Source organism: Serinus canaria, chromosome 21 (assembly GCF_022539315.1).
Source record: "Serinus canaria isolate serCan28SL12 chromosome 21, serCan2020, whole genome shotgun sequence".
NCBI lineage: Eukaryota > Metazoa > Chordata > Aves > Passeriformes > Fringillidae > Serinus > Serinus canaria.
The window spans coordinates 1,021,162-1,041,836 of NC_066334.1; the positions used below are offsets into that span (position 1 = coordinate 1,021,162).

Consider the following 20,675-nt stretch of genomic DNA (forward strand, 5'->3'; position numbering starts at 1 on the left):
TTACTGCCTTTGAAATTCCATTAGAAACTAGAAGATATTTCTCTTTTTTAGCACAAGCACATCGTGTTTGCCTGAACCTGCCGAGTCACCCAACCAGCCTTTTAATGATGCTTTAGTAAAGATGGCTTACTCCTTGAGCCAATTCCCAGTCAAATCCCATTAATATCTTATATAAAAATTCCCAAAGCAGCACTTGCTTCTTGGAATAACTCACTTCAGTGTAAAGGGGTTAAATGGAAATATCTGTATCATCCCTTCTTAACTATCCACCTCTTCTTACCTATGGATCACATGAGCCAAATAAGAGAAGGAAAACTAAGGAGAAAATCCTGTTGCTCCCCAAGATAGCCAAAATAATAATTATTTGTTCTTAAAAAGATGATTTAGTCACATTTAAGAGCTGGACTGAGGTTACCCAGAAAGACCTGAGTCCTCACAGCTATTTTATGATGTCTTGCAATTTAATACTTCACAATAACTCATTCATGTGTTATTACTGTTATTTTCAGATGGGTTTGGGGTTTGATCTCCTTTTCACTCTCTTGAGAAGACATTTAGGATAGTAATAAGCTACTGAAGGTGGTCCTGAAGCTAAACCAGTTCTGTTTCTACCTTCCCAAATGGTGCTTCTGTATTCAGAGAAGTGGTACTTTCCCAAAACGTAGAAAAGGACAAGGAGAGAGGTCTTGGAAATCTGAGTTTTTAAAGAACATCAGGAACTTCAACAAACCAGAAAGGCTGAAGGTTGGTGGTGCTGAGGCAGAAATTTGTGATGGCACAGGTGACACAGGCTGTTCTGTATGAATCAGGTTTATGCATCTGAAATACTATTTTCTGAAATACTATTTCAAGTACTATTACATAGCTGTAACTCTGCTTCCTGGAGAAGATTAAGAAGTAGGTGCAGGAAGTATCAGACTCTCAGGTTTCTGGAAGAAGCAATGCACCTCACTGAGCAAAAGGACCACAGTCTCTCTGCCTAAAGATCTGCTGCATCGTGCTGCTCATCCTGTCGGATGCACAGCACGGACTTGGGGAGGATCCTGCACTCCTGAAGGGACTTTGTAAGGTCAGAGAAGCTCCTTCGGGGCACTTCCATGGTTTCAACGCTGCAGTGTTGGTAGTTGGCCAACAGTTTCTGTCCTGCCACAGCAAGGACGGTCTGGAGGCTGTCAGAGGGCTTGAAGTGGTGCTCAAACCTCTGCCCAGAGGGAGACCGGACAGCGAGCAGCACTTGCGGCTCTTCCAGGCTTGCAGGGAGCACCCAGGGGCTCTCCTGCCTCACCTGCCCTCCCCACTGCTCAGGGGCACAGCGCACGTGTGAGCTCTCTTCAGTGGGAATGCCACTTCCTGACAGTGTGCTGGCAGATCCCTGTCCTCCAGAAAAAGGCTTGATAGCTTTTGGAGCAGCCTCCTGCCCCTCGCTCACTTCCAGCTGGTTGGTCCGTTCAGCCAAGGCTTCCACGGCGCTGCTCCCAGTGCCCTTCTGGCTGATGGAGGGGAGCACCCGGTACTTGTTCAGGGAGGAGGAGGAGGTCTTCAAAGGCATTTGCTGCAGGAGCTTTGGGATTTTCCCAGGAGACACCTGGACAGGTGGGAACGCCGCTTTTGTGAGCGGTGCTTTCCGGCTCTTCACTAATTCCCGAGGAGAGGCTGCCAGCGGGGAACATGGCACATGGCATGGACAGGCTTCCGTGCCCTGACAGTGGCTCAAGCTTGGCCTCTGTCCCTTGGCAGATTTGGGCCTGGAGACGTGCATGGTGATGGTGCTGGCCCACAGCAGAGCGGCTGTGGCCAGAGGGAAGCGAAGCTGAGCTGGTGCTGAGTCCTGGAAAGCCGCTGTGGCCATCGCACCTGTGGGCCGGGATCAGAGGGAAAAGTTACAGGAACTGGCCAGGGACCTTCACTCTCCCTGAGGCTCCCATGCTGTGCTCTTTGTCAGAATAAATCTGGGCATCACTGGGTATCACTGGGTATCACATGGGCATCACTGGGTATCACTGAGTATCACATGGGCATCACTGGGTATCACTGAGTATCACATGGGGATCACTGGGTGTCACCGACATGTTTTATGAAAAATCCTTAGGATTTTTTCTCCTGAGAAGCTGAGAGGCCTCAGGAACAAATGTAGACAATTAATTTCTGCTGCTGTGTAATGCAACAAGTGGATCTGTGATTTGGTCTCATGTGCTTGTTTCTAATTAATGGCCAATCGCAGTCCATCTGTCCAGACAGTCTCACTCAGAGACAAACCTTTGTTATTCATTCCTTTTCTATTCTTAGCCAGCCTTCTGATTAAATCCTTTCTTCTTTTCTTTTAGTATAGAAAAGTTTTTAACACAATCTTTATCATAAAATAATAAATCAAGCCTTCTGAAACATGGAGTCAAGATTCTCTTCTCTTCCCTCATCCTGGGACCCCTGCGAACATCATCACAACTGGGTATCACTGCAACCCTGCAGTGCAGTAAGGGATGAGTCTCAGAGGGTGGGAGATGTGTTCTTTGTAGGAACTGGCTTTAGCAGAAATTGTGTAAAGTTGACCCAGAGCTTTGGGGAGTTGTGCCCTTTGCCACTGAATGTAAGTTTTTGATGGAAAGAAAAATTTCTTTCTTCTGAAGCTGGAAACAGTGCAAATGGGAGATGAGTGAAGCTCAGAGCACAACTCTGGCCTTTTCACTGCTCCTGCAGTGGCAGATTCAGTTCCTGTTGTAGATTTTGGGATAAGACTGACTTCACTTCATATTTTAAAGGCATCTCAAAACCATTGATATTGAAAAACCCTGATTCAATACACAGAAACCTGTTCTGACTCTCTAGCAACCAAAAGCTTGGTCCAAAATTGTCCAAAATTCTCTGCTTAACAGAGAATGATTTACCTGAGGGAACGGCTGGAGCTCTCTCAGGGGGGTTTAGGCTGGATATCAGGAAAGGTTCTTCCCCCAGAGGGTGCTGGGCACTGCCCAGGCTCCCCAGGGAATGGGCACAGCCCTGAGGCTGCCAGAGCAGCATTTGGACAAGGCTCTGAGGGATGCACAGGTGGGATTGTTGGGGTGTCTGTGCAGGGCCAGGAGCTGGACTGGATGACCCTTGTGGGTCCCTTCCAGCTCAGGATATTCCACGATTCTGTGATACAACCTCCACTGAGGAGGAAGCCACGTTCTGCTGTGTGTTTCCCAGAGGAAGCTGTGCCTGGAGCTCTCAGCTATGCCAGGACAGCCAACAAAGCCACTGGGTCACAACCTCACAACAACGTTTTGGAGAAGTGCCACAGGGAACCTCCTCTTCTGTTCCTGTGGGTTTTGTGGCAGCATTTGCCAAGGGGGGGAAAAAGGTCACCTTGGATTGCTTGGCGTTCTCCAGAAATTACACACTCACATTCAGCTGCTGTTTGTCCCCCAGCAGTGCATTGCTCAGTGCAAACTCAGGAGTTCAGCAAAGCCAAGGGCTAAACCTCACACCTGGCTGAGGCAATCCCAGGCACACCTGAGTGCAGGAGAGATGAGGAGCAACTTGGGGAGAAGAACGACATGCAGAGCTGCCTCCAGCTCAGGGGTCCCCAGAACAGGAGGGACCTGGAGCTGCTGGAGAGAGTCCAAAGGAGGCACCAGGAAGATCAGAGGGATGGAGCAGCTCTGCTGGGAGGAAAGGCTGAGAGAATTGAGATTGTTCAGCCTGGAGAGAGGAGGCTCCAGGTGACCTCATTGTGGCCTTTCAGTACCTGAAGGGAGCTGATGGGAAAGATGGAGAGAGACTGTGGGAAAGGGCCTGGACAAGGGGGAATGGCTTCCCACTGACAGGGGGCAGGGTTACATGGGATCTTGGGGTGAAATTCTTCCCTGTGAGGGTGGGCAGGCCCTGGCACAGGATGTCCAGAGAAGCTCTGGCTGCCCCTGGATCCCTGGAAGTGTCCAAGGCCAGGCTGGACAGGGCTGGGAGCAGCCTGGGACAGTGGAAGGTGTCCCTGCCCATGGCAGGGGTGGAACAAGATGTTCTTTAAGTTCTCTTCCAACCCAAACCCTTCTGGGATTCTATTCTAAACGAAACAGAGAGAACAGCCCCTGTGGCACTTTGCTAGTGATGTGTTTGTTAAACATTTAATTTCTCCGCCAGCTCAGCATGGTCAAGGCAGAGTCCCAGCACAACCTGCCCAACCCCAGCTGACAGACCGGTCCCTCAGGAGCCTCCAGCGGAAGGGGACAGGGACACTGGCCCAGGTGACTCATCCCAGTTTCCCAGGAGCCTGTGGGAGGGACAGGGGCTGTACCTCCCCCTTACTGCCGCCAACAAATAAACTCCAAGGCAACAACGCTCTGAGGCAGAACTCCCCAGGGCCAGGGAGCTCTCAGAAATATCCCAGCGACGCTGCCACTGCCAAGAATGAACCCCCAACCAACCAACTTGGCAGAAGCCCTGGTGGGGCCCTCCGCGAGTGCCTGTACTGCCCCAGCACGGCGCATGTCAGGGGAGACAGGCTGAAAAACGGGGTCTGCTGAGGACTGGCATGGGGAACCACAGCCAGGGAGGGCTGTGCCCACAGGTGCCCCCCAAACGGTGCCCCAGGGCCTGGGAGGCTGGGCACTCCACCCCCTGAGCCACAGCACGGGATCCCAGCTGGACCAGGCTGGAAGGGACAATGGCAGCTCATGCGGTGCCACCTCCCTGCACCAGCAGGGCCAGCCCAGGCCACAGAGCTGAGTGAGGACGGGTCTGGGATGTCTCTGGCAGGGACACTCCACAGCCTCTCTGGGCAATGTATTCCCGGTGTTTAAAGAAGGCCTCCCTCATGTTCAGGTGGAACATCAGTCACTGCCCACTGCCTTTGTCCTGGTGAGGGCTGGCCCAGCCCCAGGCAGAGCCCTCGGTGCCACAGCCCGACCGGGCCCACAGCCGGGCTGGGCTGAGCCCATGGCAGGGCCCGCTGCAGGAGCGCAGCCCCGCCGGCAGAGCCCGGCCCTCTAGCGCGGCTGCACAGCCCCAGAAGCAGCCCCCGCTCCCTCCCCCGGTGCCGGTGCCGGTCCCGCACGGCCACGCCGTCCCTCACCTGCCCCGCGCCCGCCGCACGGCGCCGTTACCGCGGAGACAGCGGCACTTCCGGGCGCGCGCCCGGCCCCGGCCCCGCCCCCGGCGCGAGCCAACCCCAGCCCCGCCCGTGGGAATGGGAATGGGAACGGGAATGGGGACGGGAATGGGCATGGGGACAGGGAATGGGAATGGGGACAGGGAATGGGGAACGGGAATGGGGATGGGGACAGGGAATGGGAATGGGAACGGGGAACGGGAACAGGGACAGGGAACGGGGACAAGGAATGGGAACGGGGACAGGGAATGCGGAATGTGAATGGGGAGGGGGAAGGGGGAATGGGGAATGGGAATGGGAACAGGAACGGGGATGGGAATGAGGAATGGGAGTGGGACATGGGGATGGGAACAGGAATGGGGATGAGGAATGGGAACAGGGAACAGGAACAGAAATGGGAGCGGGGAATGGGAATGGGGATGGAAATGGAGAATGGGAACGGGAATGGGAACGGGGAATGGGGAAGGGAACAGAAATGAGGAATGGGAACGGCAATGGGAGCCAGGATGGATGGGAACGGCGATGGGAATGGGAAAGGGTACAGGGATGGATGGGAATGGAGATGGGAACAGGCAGGAATGGGACAGTTGGGATGTCCCAGGGTGGATCCAGGGACAGACCCAGGGATGGGGCAGCTGGGATGTTCCAGGGTGGACCCGGGGCTGGGAATAGCTGGGATGTCCTGGTGTGGATACAGGGATGGGGCAACTAGGCTATCCCAGGTGGATGGAACCAGGGCTGTGATGTCCCGGGGGGTCCCAGGGGATGTCCCCAAGCTCAGGGACAACCGTGACCTGCTAGGCTCTGCACAGGGCTGTGACATGGCCCCAGGCCTGGCATGGCACAGGAGCAGCCCTGTGACTTTGGGAAGGTTCTGGAGGCTTTGTCTTGCCGGACATGAAGGAGTGGGGGAAGCAGGAGGTGCCTCGGGGGCCTCTCACAAACTCCAGCCAGAGGTGACCCTGGTACTGGGGTGTCCCAGCCCTCCCGCAGGAATTCCCATTCCTCCAACTCACCCAAAGCAAAACCACAGCTGTGTCACCCTGCTGAAACACCCAAATCTTTGGGGTTTAGCCCTAACAGTTTAAAACCCAAGCACTACAGCCTGTCCTGAGCAAAGGCAGCAGGATGGGAACACAAGACTGGGTTTAACCTTCCTGTGATTCAGTGACCACTGAATCAAACCAGACAAATAAAAATCATGAATTCTGAGGAAACACCTTTTTAAAATTACACTTTACACCCAAGATCACAATGGGACCTAAACCAACTCTTTTGGGGGAGTTTATTTGTGCTGGGAAAGCTCCAGCTGGGAGGGAGGGGGAGCCCTCCTGATCCCCCCCAGCTACAAATGACCCCTGAGTCAGTTTTCCTTCTGGGAACACCCCACATAAACAGCAACCTTTTCCACCTCCCCCCACGAATCCTTTTCTAAACCCTTTCCTACTCAAGCAGCTGCTGCTCCCACTAACAGATGCCCATTGAAGGCAGCAAGAAACGAGCAATAAATTTCCACCATAACCTTGGGGTCTCCACCCTGCAGGGTGGGAGGATCAAGGCAAACCTGTGCACTAAAAAGAAATAAATTAAGTAGGGAAATAGTTTCCTATCAGCTCACCTCAGCCCAGGATGTTTAGCAATGCTGCAGATCAAAGCACATGGGGTATTTACACTTCAATAAGGCCAATAAGCAAACAGATGGGGGGGTGATACCTGGCTCTCCTTGCTCCATAGGAAGGCTGAAAAGTTCCACATTTCCAATGGGATAATAGCTTTCACAGGTGGTTTTCAAGCCCTTGAGTTTGTGGGTTAGTTAAAGACAGGGTTTAGCTTCATGTGGGCACTCCCCTGATGGGTCCTCCACAGAGAAGGAGGGCTTAAAATGAGGGGATTCGGTTAAAACCACGTGTGGATCCTAACTCCACATGATCCCAGCTCTCTGGTCTCCATTTATGTCTCTGGTCAATGCTTTCCACACAGACTTATCAAAACTACACAGCAAAACCTCAGATTTCCCCCCCCCCCCCAAATCCAAGCGCCTACAATGCCAAAGCATGAGGAGCAGACAGCAACTACCACAGCAGGGAAAACCTTCTGCAATTTTGGAAGTATTTTGTGGAGGAGGGGGGAAAGGGATTGATAAATTTATTATTAGAGATGCCCTGGTTTTAAGTCCCTGGGGAAAGCAGGGGTTGGGGTATTTTGGAGAGGTTTCTTGTGCAGATGGCAAATGGGGAGACAGGTGGGATGCCAGTCCCCATCCTTAACAGGCTTGGATGGGGTTTTATTCCACTTGCAGCAGGAAGTAAAGGGTTAGAGGGAAAGAAAACCCTGGGAGAGACAGCTCTGCCACCCTGGAGGGCAGCTGAGAGGTGACATCCCTTCCAGTGTCAGCTTTGGTGGCTCTCAGGAATTTCAACAAAGGTTTCTCTTCTTGACTCCAGACCAGTCTGGAGGTAATTTCTTCACAATTCCCAACCCCGAATTCCCTTCCCCAGGAGCATGGTTAATCCCTGAAGGTGGGGCCCTGCATACTGCCTGATACCTGCATTTGTGTTTGTGTTTGCTCTTGGCCCCACAGTTTCAAGGGAAAACAGCAGCTTTTGTTCCTTATCTTCTCTGCTTTTCTGTCTCCCCCTTGTCTCTGTATCATGTTTGGGCTATGGTAATTAAATAAACTGTATTCCCAAAGCATTCCAAGTCAGGTTTTCATGGCCTTTCCAGCCTTTCCTGCTGGTGGTATAATTTCACAGACCCCTTGCCTCAAAAACCTGAGGGCAGAACCTGTTCTGCCCTCAAAAAAACCCAGGAATTGCAATCCTGGTGTTTGCTGTTCTCCCTTGCAATTTAGCACAGCTGGATTTGGATGCAGCTGTGGATTTGGGGGGGCAGCTGCAAGGAAGGAGCCAAGAGAAAGCATCTTTGAGGCTTCAGGGGGTGAGTTGGCAAAGCTGAGGAAATGCTGAGTCCAAAGTGCTGCCTCTATACCTGGAACAATGATTCAATGGCCTCTGAGGTGCCATCCTGAGTGTAAATCGCTTTTGTCCCACTTCTCCAGCCACCAAATACCATGGATTTCAAAACCATGGCCATGGCCAAGGCCTTGGCTGGCCTCATGCAGGGATAGAGATGGACTCGTGCCCAGTGATGAGCAAGATGATGGAGGAAGAATTGGTGCTCACTGCAGTGGGAAAACTCATGTTTTTTGGGGAAGAGAAGGATGGGAATCAGCTCGTAGTTCCAGGCAAGCCTGGCTTAAGACAACTGACACCACCAGCACAGACAGAGGAGGGGGTGGGCCTTGCAGGGATATAAACCCACCCTGCTGAGCTGGCAGTGCTGCACTGCAGGTCCAGGCAGGGTAAGAGGGGATTTCACTGCCCTGGTGCTCATCAGGCAGCTCTGGGCGTGGGGGGAAGGCTGCAGGTCCTGAGCTGCTCCAGCAGCCCCAGGCAGAACAAGCCCTGCCAAGCCCCACATCCCAAACTGGGATACAGAGCAGTCAGGATTCACCTGGGGATGCCTTCCAGGGCTGTGCACCCACGGTGACAGCAATGCCACCTGAGGCACTTCCCGGGTGCACCCAGCTCCTCTGGGCACTGGAGAAGCTCCTGTCCTGCCCTGGATCATCACCAATCCTTGTTGTTCCCTCTCTAGGGCAGCCCCAGGATGAGGGATCTCTTCCTTGCCGTGCTTCTGGCTTGTGGTAAGTGCCCTGGCCAGGCCAGAATCCACCTACAAACCCTGAGTCTTTGTGCACAATTCAGGTTTTTGTTTAAATCTGGCAGTTTGTCTCTAGTGCTGCTGCAGTGCTGGAGGGTTGGTGAAGGGGAGTCTTTGGGATGCTGATGTCTGTATTTCTTTTGGAAGGCCCTGGAGCCTGTTGTCACCTTTCCTGCCTGTGCCAAGCTCGTGGCTGATCCTGGTGATGGGGGATTGCAGTTTGCAGCATGGCAGAGCCAGTCCAGAGGGCAAAATATCTTGTGCCAGACTAAATCCAGAGGCTGTAAAAGCCAGACTGAAAAAGCCATTCTCCCTGAGAGGAGGCTGTGGCTGCCCCAATCCTAGAAGTGTCCAAGGACAGGTTGGACAGGGCATGGAGCAGCTTGGGATAGTGGAAGGTGTCCCTGCCCGCGGCATGAGGTGGAACAAAGCCAGATGTGCTTTGAGGTTCCTCCCAGCCCAAACCATTCCATGATTCTGTAATTCTGGAGGAGGGGATAAAGCTTCTCATTATTCCAATCCTGAAAGCACACGTTTGGGCAATGGCAGACCCGTGTGATGCCCGTGCCTGGTGCAAGGCGCAGGGCATGCCCGCCGGCTCCCTGCCCGGCCCCAGCCCTTGCTGTGCCCGCAGGGCTGCTCCTGGCCGGCAGCAGCGTGCTGGAGCTGGAGCGGATGATCCGGGCGGCCACGGGCAGGAGCGCCCTGCTGTCCTACAGCTGGTACGGCTGCTTCTGCGGCATCGGCGGCTCCGGGAGCCCCGTGGATGCCACGGACCGGTGAGTACCAGAGCGGCCCCACCGCCTCCAGCTCCCGAAAAGGCGCTCGCTGGCTGCCTCCCAGCGCTGGGGGGGTTTGCGCCGCTCCCCAGCCAGGTCCCGCCGTTGCCTTGCCACCTCCTCTTGCTGGCCGCCTTCAATTTGAGGCTCCAGGTGTGCCGAGGGAGGGTTTGGGGGCCGCGCTTTGACCTGGTGTCCCCTCAGGTGCTGCCAAGCCCACGACTGCTGCTACAGGAGGCTGAGGGAGGGCAGGTGCAGCCCACTGATCACCCCGTACAGCTTCACCTCCAGCGACGGGAACGTCACCTGCAGTGAGTACTGACCGGGCAGTGGGCAGCAGCACTGCCCCATCCCCAACCCCAACCCAACCCCAACCCCATCCCCGGGGCACGGCACACACGGGAGCATCGCCGGCTGAATCCAGCCCCGTTCCTGCCCGGCTGCAATGATTAGATGGGCATTGAGGGTGTGGGGGCAGGCTGGGGAGGCCGAGTACGGGGACACGCTGCTCTTCCCCCTTCCCCCGGGGGGACAGGCAGCGCAGGGCTCCGTGCTTCCCCCCGCAGGTAACGAGCAGAGCTGGTGCGAGAGAGAGACCTGCCTGTGCGACACCGCGGTGGCCTCGTGCTTCGCCAGCTCCCTGCACTCCTACAACAATTCCTACCGCTTCTACTTCAAGCTCAAATGCCAAGGCAGCAAGCTCCAGTGCTGAGGAGGGCGAATCTGCACACAGAGTTCCAGGTTTTGCTTTTCCCCAGCAAGAAAAGCTTGGGCTGGGGGCTCAGTAAAGCAGAGCCCCATGGCTCCCTGTGAGGTGCAGCTCGGGGTGAGAACGGCACACACACCATGGATGGAGACCCGCTAGTTCCTGGGAAGACACACCAGCTTTCTTTTTTTTGTCCCTTCCTCCTCTCTTGATTTCATTTCCCAGCAAAGATAACAGATACAATAAAAGGGATGCAAGCTGGTTCTCCATGGTGTTTTTCTGTAAGGGCTGCTGAGATTGAGGCACAGCAATGGTGGCTGCTGAGTCTGAGAGCACTTCTGCATCCCTCAGCCACACCATGTACCTGACACCCCAAAACTTCCATGGTCCCAACAGGGCTGTAATTCACGCATCTATCCAAATGTGGAGCTAGAAGTTTGGTCAACAGAGTGCCCAGAGCAGCTGTGGCTGCCCCTGGATCCCTGGCAGTGTTCAGGACCAGGCTGGATGGGGCTTGGAGCAGCCTGGGACAGTGGGAGGTGTCCCTGCCATGGCAGGGAGGGCACTGGATGGGCTTTGAGGTCTCTTCCCGCCCAAACCAATCTGGGATTCTACCAATTTCTGATTCCTACTCAGAGGGCACATCCAAACAGCTTTGTGAGGAACGCTACGAGAACAGTCCCAGGAATACAATAAGAGCCTTCACCTCACAGGGATTTTTAAGATGCAGGTCATTTTTCTGCTCTTCTTGTCCAGACTCATGACAGCCTGAACCACAGCTCAGCACAGGGAGAAGCTCATGGGAGTATCCCCAGTATCTTCTGGGATGTTTGGCTTGTGGCACATGAGGATTTTACTAGGAATGACACAACTGCTCTTTTATATCTATTTCCTGCTATAAACAACTCCATATAAAGCATTTCATAGAAACACGTTTTGTTATCCAAACACACTAAAAGCAGGAAAACAGCGTGAGTACATAAACTGACTACAAACGATTAATGAGGCAGTAATTAGATAGAGGAGCATTAATGGGTTGTGAGCAATTCAGATAAGCACAAGGCACATGCCAGCCAGAGAGCATCACTCGTGACACCAGAGACAAAGCGGAGCCGGAATCAGGGCTTGGCTGAAAACTTTGCCAGTGGAGGACAAGAAAAAACTATTTTCCCAGCACAAAAGACACTGACAAATCACCTTCCTTCCTTAATGTCCTTCCCAAACCAAATCAGTCTGGGATTTGATAACTCTTGGAAATAAGGGTAAAGAATAATTATCCACAGAGGAAGGAAGATTTCAAAGCCTTGACCACTTACATTAAGCAAGTGCTAATTTAGGAGGACAGTTGATGACTGAAGGGTTTCTGCAGGAGGGTGTAATGAGGGGGTGGAAAAACCACAAGGAGAGAAAGAAAGGGAAGTGGAACTTTCTCACCTCAGAACATTCATTTTGCTTCTCTGTTTTCTCATGGTGAGTGCGGGGATAATCATCCAGTGTCTGCCCAACCTCATGACTCTAGGAACTGCATATTTAGAGACGCTTTCAGTGTTGCCCAAAGAAGTGATAACTCTCCTTAAGCCACCTTACACCTCCTTGAAAGCCCCGAACTTGCTGTGTCTATGCCCAGCCTGAACCAGAGCTGCTCTTTTCCCCCTTGATGTGGCTCCTTGGTGCTGGTAAGGGCAGAGGAGGAGGCATCTCTGACTGAGGCAGAGTGTGTTTGCTTCCTCCTCAGGCTGGAAGTGACGCTGCTTTTCCACCTCATCTCACCCAGCACCCACCTCCTCCATGGGGCACAGAGCTGGGGCCTCAGGGGATTTCTGGCATTCCTCAGAAGGGGAAGGATGGCACCTTCTCCTTTGCAGGGAAGCCCAGTCAGCAAGATTTGGGTCAAAGGAGACTCAGGCAGATGGGAGCAAGCTATATAAAGCAAGCACAATGGGCTGCAGGGCACTGCAGGACAGCAGGGCTTTCCCAAGGTAAGTGGGGATGGAGGATTGCTTTCCTTCTTCTCCTCCTTTCACCAGAAGCTGTGGTGCAAGTGGGGAGCAAGTACCATGCTGGGAAGCAGGATTGAAGGAGATGCTGCCTGAGATGCCAGCCCAGAAGAAGAGCAGTGGGTGTAGCCCTCGAGGGCTGAGCATCCCTCCAATTTTTGTCCCTTTCTCCTGATAATGCTTTTTCCCACCTCTCTCCCATCTGATTCCCATCATTTCCCATCCCTGATGCTTTGTGCTGAAACAAGGGGGCATCTTTACCCCTGTCATCATTCCTAGTCGCCAGAGAGAGGGAGAACCTCTGCTCCTGGATGATGAGGAAAGAAAGAAGGGGGTTGGTATGACAGAGAATGGTTTGCTTTCCTCTCCCAGAGCTGTCAGCAGGATGAACTCTCTCCTCAGCCTCTCCATGCTGTTTGTGTGGGGTAAGTGTCCTCTCTCAGTCCCAAGGCTCTCTGTGCAGTTACATCTATTGAAATTAGGACCAGGTTGGTGATTTCTCCACCTCTCTCCATCACCAGCTCTCCCAGCCATGCAACAACTCTCCCATGCCAAGCTGGGAACACATTTCCTCTCTGTTGTGTTATAATTTGTAAGACATTGCCACCCTGGTGCCAGTTTGGGGGCTGAAGGGATGGAGCTGCTGTTGGGGGGGGAAGGGAATCAGCATGGTCTCCCTGATTTCCCCCCTCCAGGCTTGTCCCCAGCCCACGGGAGCCTCTTGCAGCTGCACCAGATGATCTCAGAGGCGACAGGGAAAAATGCTCTTCTGTATTACGGCTTCTACGGCTGCTACTGCGGGCTGGGGGGCAGGGGACAGCCCAAGGATGCCACAGACAGGTGAGAATCGACTTTAAAACCCCTGCAAGACACGTTCTTGAATATTTTTAAATTTGTGGTGTGATGGGGAGAAAACTCCATGTCCTATAGCTTCAATCTCCTGTGCAGATGCTGCCAGCTGCATGATACTTGCTACGAAAACCTCCTGAGGTACCACTGCGATGCCAAGACACGCCCCTACTGCTACAACTGGCACTACGGCAGGCTCTCCTGCAGTGAGTAGGGCCCTGGAAAAGGGGGTGTCAGCCCCCCAAAGCCGGGGCTGACCCTGGGCTCCCCTCATTCCGCAGGTCAGGGCTCCCGGTGCACCTTCTTGTCCTGTGAGTGCGACCGCAGCCTGGCACTGTGCCTGAGGAGAAACGTCAGGAGCTACAAGAAACGCTTCCAGTTCTACCCCAACAAGCTGTGCCGGTGATGAGAGCTAGGATGCGGCGCCGGGATCGCCCTTCATCCCTGCCTGTGCTGACCACACCAGAGCCGCTGTAAATTAAACCAATGCGGAAATAAACAATGCTCATGTTCAACGTCCCCGGTCCTCTGAGAGCTGCTGCTGGGCAGGGAGAGAAATCCCCGTAAATAATCAACATCTTCCCAAAACTTTCCAAGAACTCGGGCTCGGCCCCTGCGTCACTCGAGGCTGCAGCCCGCCGGAGAGGGGGCTGGCCGGGGGGGGAAGGGGCGTAGCACTCCTGGGTTTGGGACAGACGAGTCCTTTTGGAGCTTCCAGTTGGAGCTCGCGGGCTGCACAGGGAAGGCAGGCTCTCCCCGGGAGAACAGACTGACAGCGAGCAAGATCCCTGGTGAGCAGCCCCCCGCTCCCCTCACTCCGCTGCTGTGGAAAGAAAAATACGGGGCGATGTTGGGAGGAGGCAGCGGGAGCGGCCCGTGCCTGTAGGAAAAGTGTAATCGCTTCCAAATGGAAGCAGCGCGAGGCTGCAGTGCGCGGGGAGAGCTGCGCTGCGTGCCAAAGGCGGCGGGACGGGAGCTGAGAGGGGCTGCAGGGGTGGGACAGGAGGTGGGGGATGCTCAGCTGGTGAAACCATTTGCTCTCGGCCAAGAGGCAGCAACGCTGATGCGAGGAGGCACAGCTGCTTTCCTCTCTCCAGATTTTGGGTAGATCCGATTTCAGAGGAAGCTTCTCACGGCTGCTCCTATCAAACTGACCACGCTGCCTGGCTGAGCCTGTCCCCTGTTTCTCCTCCCAGGCCCAGGTGAGAGGAAGATGAAGGTCCTGTTGGTGCTGACTATGCTGTTTGCCTGCAGTAAGTGCATCCCCGACCCACAGACGGGAGCCAGGCTCACCCCCAAACTCCTGTGCACTCCTCAGGGGGACTCCTAGCAAAGCCTCCTTCCCTCCCCAGTTCCCCAGGCCTCAGTTCTGCACGTGACTTACAAAAAACCCCACATTTTACGGTCACTCTAGGTGTGTTCACAGCGCACGGGAAGCACCCACGCCCATTCACACCGGGACTCGAGGGAAGCACCGTAGGAAACCTGACTGCCCATGGATGCTACAGGGGATGGGGCACCTCCAGGGCTTCGGTGGATCGGTACAGGCAACGCTGCCCCAGAGGGCTAACGCTGGTCCCAGAGGGCTAACGCTGGCCTCGGGGTAACCCCGGGGCTCTGCACCACCCCAGCAGCCCCCGCTGAAGCTTTGCAAAATGCAGACCGGGTGCTAGGCAGCAGCAGGAAGGAGTCAGGTTTTCGGGAAGCGGGGAAAGTGACGCAGTGTTCACCCCTAACTGCATCCCGAGTCGGCAGGGTGGTGCCAGCGACAGCCGCCTGGTCCATGGGATGGCACCAGTGGAGGGGGACGTTCCTGAAGCCAGGATGCGGGGCAGGGCTTGCACGGGGAGGCAGAGGCTTGGCGTGGGAACGGGCAGGATAGAGACGCTCCTGAGCGATCCAGAGCAGGAGGAAGCAGAGCTGGCGGCTCTCCCGCCCGGCTGGCAGAGCCTGTGTCAGCTGTGGCCGCAGGAACCGGTGCCACATTCCCGACGAGCCCAGGCTCTCCTCCTCCCACAGGTGCTGCCTGCTCCGAGCCTGCTGCTATGCCAAGCTGGCAGCGCGGCGGTGCCGCGTGGGACCGGTCCAGCCCCTCTCTACGGCCCGGGCAGGGATCCCCTCCTGCAGTGAGTGCTCGCCCGGGGCTCGGGCTGCCCCTTCCCGCAGCATCCCCTCTTCCGCGGCGCCCTTTCCCGGGCTGCCCGGGGGAGCTCAGGCGCGCTCTCGGTGCCCGCAGGTTCGGGGACGCGCTGCCAGCGAGGCGCCTGCAGGTGCGAGAGGGCGGCGCGGCTGTGCCGGGCTCGGGTCGGCCGGGCTCAGCTCCGCCGCCGCGCCTGGTGCCGGGGACGAGCCGGGCACTGCTGAAGCAAAAACTCCTTCTGCGAAACCATCTCCGGGCTGATCGGCGCCGGCAGCACTTCCCAGCCCTGGCGAGTCTCCTCCTCGGGGCCTTTTGGCTTCGAGGCGAGGACAAGAACCCTCCGGTCAAGTCGCGTCACGGCATGCGAGGAGGGGGAGCGGCGCTCCCTGATGTCCAGCACAGCTAAACGAGGGAGGAGAGGACACCTACCCCTCGTCCCGGTGAGGGGCGGGATGGGAAGCGTCCCCCTTGGCAGCCTGTCCGCTCCCTCCGCTTCCTGCTTCACAGCAAATTCCCTCCTGTTGCTCCAAAATAAAACCAGAGAGCCCAAAGCACCAGCGTGCAGTGACTCAGCTGAGCCCAGCAACCACCCCTTATTTCTCAGACAGTTTTCCAAGTACCCAGCAAAAATGACACTTGAGAGGTGACAGAACTCACCCCTGAATTGTCCCAACTCAGCTCTAAACCTTCAGGCTCTGAAAATGTCCAGTTTTTCTGGGAGACAGAGAATGAGGCTGGTGGAAGGGCTCAGGGCAGGCACGATGGCGTGGGAGGGCTGGGCTTGGACTTCCATGGTCCTTGTGGGTCCCTTCCAGCTCGAGATACTCTGTGATCCCCTAAATCTCTGCTGACACCATGGCCGGGATCTTGCCTCACACCCTGTGCTGAGCAAAACAGAGTCCTCACCAGAAAAGAATGTTTTGGCCCAATTCTGCAACAACCCTGAGCACATTCCTTAGGAAAAGGCAGCTCAGGCAGCCACTGCTTCCCCCCACTTCAGCATCCCCAGGTTTTGTGCCTTGGTCTCCAGGCTCCAAACCACCTTAGGGGGGCTCAGCAATGAAATAAAGGCACAGACAGCAAGAGAACACTGTTTCCTCAGGGGCTGATGCCCAGCTGGAATTCCCACCCTGGACTGCCCCACATCTGCAATCAATGGCACCAGGAAATAGCCCTGAAATCAGCGCTGCTGCTGCCAGCTGCCCCCGGGGGAGAGGAGGAAGGAGCCCTTTGCCCAGCAGATGATAATTGCAGGGCATAAATCAAGGATCAAATCCTCACCGAGGGCATGGATATCCCAGACAGATTGCAGGCTGGGACAAACTGAATCACACTCTCCCTTTGTAAATTCTGGGTGAATTTTAACCATCCATGAATTTTCCTGCTTGGACATCCAGCTGTACAAACCCATTCATACAAATCCTCCAAATGCTGATGGTTTGGCTCAGATGCTGCACCCCATCAGAGCATTGCAATAAACTGGGCTGCAAGAGTTGTGGTTTTCATACCATGAAACAAATCCACAGCTTCCCAGGAGGCATTTGGCTTGGGGGAAGGCTTATTTCCCATTTGGAGAAGGGAACCTGCAAACCTGCCACAGGTAGAGGGGCTGGGGTGGAGAGGCTTTCAGTGGAGCTCAGCCAGTTTGATGGACAAGAATATCTCTTATTCCCTGTGATAAAACTGGTTGTGGACTTGGAAAATCCTGAATTATGGCAAATCCTGGTTAGCCAATTAACTCAACACCCTCCCAGGGGACTATTTAAATTAGCCCAGAGAGCTGATGAGGCAAAGGGCCCATGCCAGAGGGGGGAAGAGATTTTGCTGAGCTGAGTTCCCTTCTCTCAGCATCTCTGATTCCCACATAAGTTGCATCCTTGTTCCTTGCCTCAGTTTCCCTACCAGCCCTTCGGGGGATTTCCTCCCCTGCCTCAGTGCCTGCCCATGCTGGGGTTCCCCAAAAAGCACCACAGAGCAAACTGCAATCTCTGCCAGAAGATATCTGCTGATTGCCCAGTACCACCAATTTAATCAGAGAGTCTTCCCTGAGCAAACAACACAAGCAGCCTCTTTTCCCCCACCTTCCATCGTACATCACTTGCATTTTTTCTTCCCTGCCACTTGCCTGACTTTGCTTCTAAATAAAGGTGAACCACACACCTCATGCCATGAGGTATTTGAGAGCAAAACACAGGGCCCAGCACACTGGGGAGAAGGGATGGAGCATCCCCACACACAGGGGGGACCTGGGCACTGAGAAAGCCTCACTATCAAGAAAACCACCAAACATGGCCTTTGCTCAGCCACAGCCATTCTGGAGACCATGGGATCTTCCTTCACTCCCAATGCTGCATCTCAGCCACTCTGGTAAGTTGGAAGGGGAGGAAACTTTGCACTGGCTGCATTTTCTCCCTGCCCAGCTAAGTCAGGATGGAAATAGTAAGGCACAGAGCAGTGTTTTCTAGCCAAGGCATAAAAAAACCTGTCACCCAGGAAGAAAGTGGATCATGGAATCACAGACTCCTCAGACAATCTCATTCCACCCCCTGCCATGGGCAAGGACACCTCATACCAAGTGGTTCCTGTTCTCCCTCAAGTTCTCTCCTTTTATTTAAGGAAGCACTGGGAATGCTGAGACACCCAGAGCCATGCACAGACTCAGCCCCATGCTACTCCACACATCCAAAACCTCCTGGCAAGACCTCCACCATATAAGGCATCCCACAGCCTCCAGCAATGCCAGGACACCTGCACAGCAGCGGGATCAGTATGGTGAGGATTGTCAATATTTGCCCACTTTGGGCTCCCCAGAGGAGGGGCCCTGCTGAGCGTGCACAGCCATAAAAGGTGTGACCAGCAGCACCTTGGGCTCACCAAACCCCAGAGCTGCCACTGCCAGAATGAAGCTCCTCTCGCTGCTCCTCTTCCGTGAGTACCCCCACCAGCTCCCACCCCAGGAAAGCTCCCAGGCCCTGCTCACAGCCAGATGGGGATGGTGAGATGCCCATTTTTGCTGTGGAAAGGTGGGATGGGAGGTTGCTTTTCCTGGTGCTCTTAACCCCCCTTCTGCAGTCCTAGGACTGGCCCTTGCCAGCTGCAACTTGGCCCAGTTTGCAGCGATGATTAAGCAGAAGACCGGGAAATCGGCGCTGGCTTACAACGGCTACGGCTGCTACTGCGGCTGGGGCGGCTCCAAACAGCCCCTGGACGCCACTGACAGGTACTGGGACAGGGGGAAGGGAGAGCCCCCAGCCCTCCTCACCTCCCTGGCTACAGCATTGCAATCTCGTTCCTGCTCCTGAGGGTGGAAATAGCAATAAGAAAAGTGTTGCTTGTCCTTAAAGCCTCTGTAGAAGTGGTTCAGCAGCAGCAGCCGACAGGAAAGATGCACGTGGTTGATGTTTTACCTTACTGTCCCAACTGTCCCCTGACCTCGGCTCTCATGCCCCCAGGTGCTGCCACGCCCACGACTGCTGCTACAAGAAATTGGTCGCCTCCGGCTGCAGCCCCAAAACGACCACCTACAAATACGTCTTCCGAGGAAACCAAATAACCTGTGGTGAGAGCGGGGTGGGGCAGAGCTCTGAGCCGGGAGGCACAGCCACCCACACTCGGGGAGCCTGACTTAGATCATCCTGGCCTGGAAATCACACAAAGTGAAGTGGGTGGAAATACAGGAAAAGTGCCAGGAATAAGGCAAATAAGTATCTGCTGGATTATGGTGATGTTTAGAGCTTGGAGACTTCCCTGAGGAGGGGCCTTGTCCTTCCCAAGAGGCCAAACACCAAGGGTTTGAGAGGACCCTCCCATCCTGGATGGGGACCTGGCACAGCTGCCCCAACTTCCCCAGAGTGAACTCATTGTTCCACAGAGCACAGCAAAGCACATCCCAGAGATCCAGGCAAACACCCGCAGACACATCAGAGAGAAAGTGAATATTCCCTCCAGGGCCAGGTAGCTCTACACCCCAGACACGAGACCACCTGAGACACCCCAAACTCAACAGAGGGGCTGTGCACGCTGTGGGGACAGTCAAAAAACACCCCCTGACCCTCACACCCTTCACCTGCCTCCACCCCCCCCCCCCCCCCCAATTTTCTTCCAGGAAACGGGAACTCGTGCCAAAAGCGGGCGTGTGCGTGCGACAAGAGGGCGGTGGAGTGCTTCCAGAGGGCAGCCAGCTCCTACCGCAAATCCTACAGCAACTACCCCAACTCCAAGTGCAAGGGCAGGACACCCTCCTGTTGAGCACTCCTGCCATGCTCCTGCTACAAACCTGGCAGGAACCACCAGAACTGGGGGGTTCTGCCTTCCCTATGGCCAGGCAGGACACGGCACAGCCCTGTGGCACTGAAAAAGTGTCCAGCACCTTTCCCCAGAGCCTTAGCACTGGGAAAACCTGCCTCCCATTGTTCAGTAACTCATATAAATGAGCTAAACCCTGCAAATAAAGATTTGCTTCAAAATTGTGGCCAGTGTTGTTTTTTGGGAATCAGTGGTGGAAGGGGTAGGTAACAGCATGGAGCTTAAAGGCTGATTTTTTGAAGAAATGTTCCTTCCTGCATACATGTTTTCTTTAAAAATGACCAGAAGTGACATTCTAGCAGCCAACCAGTAAATCTTAAGAGCTCCAAAGAAAAAGCCCACAGAAACAGCAAGTAGCTGCTGCACCCCAACCTCAAAGCAGGCTCCAAGCCCACCTTCTCTCCAGGAGTTCAGCCTCAATCCACAATCCAGCCCCATTCCACTTCTAATGCCTGTTGAAGCAGTTAATACTCACTGAAGGCACAGGGGAGCCCAGCAGGGGGGTCTCAGAGGCTTGGCTGACTCTTTCTTGCAGACAGATGTCTCCTCAAGCTGCAGCTCCATGCAGCCACCTTGTCCCACACCACAGCAGCACATGATCCCATATCAGCCCTAATTACCTAATTACCTCTAACAAGCCAGGGCTGGCTGTACTCCTTATTTTAGGCAGATCATGTCTCCAGCTGTAATGCTGCCTCTGGAGATGTGATCTGCCTAAAATAAAGGAGTTTTAAGAGTAATTTATTTGATTTCCACATCAGTGCTGAGAGCTCCTGCCTGACTTGGTTGAGTGTTTCCCTACAAGCAACAGCACCTCTGCCTCAAGCTCCTACAGTAAATGAGGTATCTTTATAACTCCAAACCACTCACTTCTTCTCATTTTCTACAGGCAATAAGGATTCTAGAAGCTGAGACAGAGCCAATGCTGCCTTCTAAGGCTGGTGCTTGCACTCAGAAAGCTCCAAGGAACCACCCCACGGCTCAACACCAGCACAAACCATCTTCTTTTATCCCACACTGGATTATGGATCATTCTTCATGCCCAATTTCTCTCCCTTTCTGCAGCTCCCAAAGCTCTGCAGACATGGAGACA

The 20,675-nt window shown here is 54.5% G+C and overlaps 5 protein-coding genes across 7 annotated transcripts; 4 read left to right on the forward strand and 1 right to left on the reverse strand.

Annotated features, from left to right (window-relative positions):
* Nucleotides 1-37: 37 nt before the first annotated feature.
* Nucleotides 38-20,245, reverse strand: UBXN10 (UBX domain protein 10). Of its 2 annotated transcripts, none has more exons than XM_018924690.3 (2): nt 20,058-20,245; nt 38-1,854 (listed from the first exon to the last, which is right to left on the reverse strand). In XM_018924690.3, exon 2 carries the CDS (start codon nt 1,847-1,849, stop codon nt 980-982), a length of 870 nt encoding a protein of 289 aa, XP_018780235.1. In that variant the 5' UTR covers nt 1,850-1,854; nt 20,058-20,245; the 3' UTR covers nt 38-979. The 2 variants fall into 2 exon arrangements, with proteins under 2 accessions (XP_018780235.1, XP_030086853.1); XM_030230993.2 differs by lacking the exon at nt 20,058-20,245 and adding an exon at nt 5,048-5,114.
* On the forward strand, nt 8,383-10,553 carry LOC103824340 (phospholipase A2, membrane associated-like). Its single transcript, XM_009099596.4, has 5 exons — nt 8,383-8,444; nt 8,741-8,789; nt 9,441-9,585; nt 9,790-9,896; nt 10,152-10,553. The coding sequence occupies exons 2-5, from the start codon at nt 8,753-8,755 to the stop codon at nt 10,295-10,297; spliced, it is 435 nt and encodes a 144-aa protein (XP_009097844.1). The 5' UTR covers nt 8,383-8,444; nt 8,741-8,752; the 3' UTR covers nt 10,298-10,553.
* Nucleotides 10,680-13,541, forward strand: LOC103824355 (phospholipase A2-like). The gene is made up of 3 exons (XM_050982626.1): nt 10,680-12,713; nt 12,984-13,128; nt 13,237-13,541. The coding sequence occupies exons 1-3, from the start codon at nt 12,629-12,631 to the stop codon at nt 13,349-13,351; spliced, it is 345 nt and encodes a 114-aa protein (XP_050838583.1). The 5' UTR covers nt 10,680-12,628; the 3' UTR covers nt 13,352-13,541.
* On the forward strand, nt 13,579-15,831 carry LOC115484461 (uncharacterized). 2 transcript variants are annotated; one of them, XM_030230997.2, is made up of 5 exons: nt 13,579-13,928; nt 14,334-14,390; nt 14,552-14,678; nt 15,157-15,263; nt 15,374-15,831. In XM_030230997.2, the coding sequence occupies exons 3-5, from the start codon at nt 14,637-14,639 to the stop codon at nt 15,681-15,683; spliced, it is 459 nt and encodes a 152-aa protein (XP_030086857.2). In that variant the 5' UTR covers nt 13,579-13,928; nt 14,334-14,390; nt 14,552-14,636; the 3' UTR covers nt 15,684-15,831. The 2 variants fall into 2 exon arrangements, with proteins under 2 accessions (XP_030086857.2, XP_050838581.1); XM_050982624.1 differs by lacking the exons at nt 13,579-13,928; nt 14,334-14,390; nt 14,552-14,678 and having other exon boundaries at nt 14,685-15,263.
* On the forward strand, nt 18,073-19,715 carry LOC103824356 (basic phospholipase A2 caudoxin). Its single transcript, XM_030230995.2, has 4 exons — nt 18,073-18,205; nt 18,350-18,497; nt 18,730-18,836; nt 19,383-19,715. Exons 1-4 carry the CDS (start codon nt 18,178-18,180, stop codon nt 19,523-19,525), a joined length of 426 nt encoding a protein of 141 aa, XP_030086855.1. The 5' UTR covers nt 18,073-18,177; the 3' UTR covers nt 19,526-19,715.
* Nucleotides 20,246-20,675: the final 430 nt, after the last annotated feature.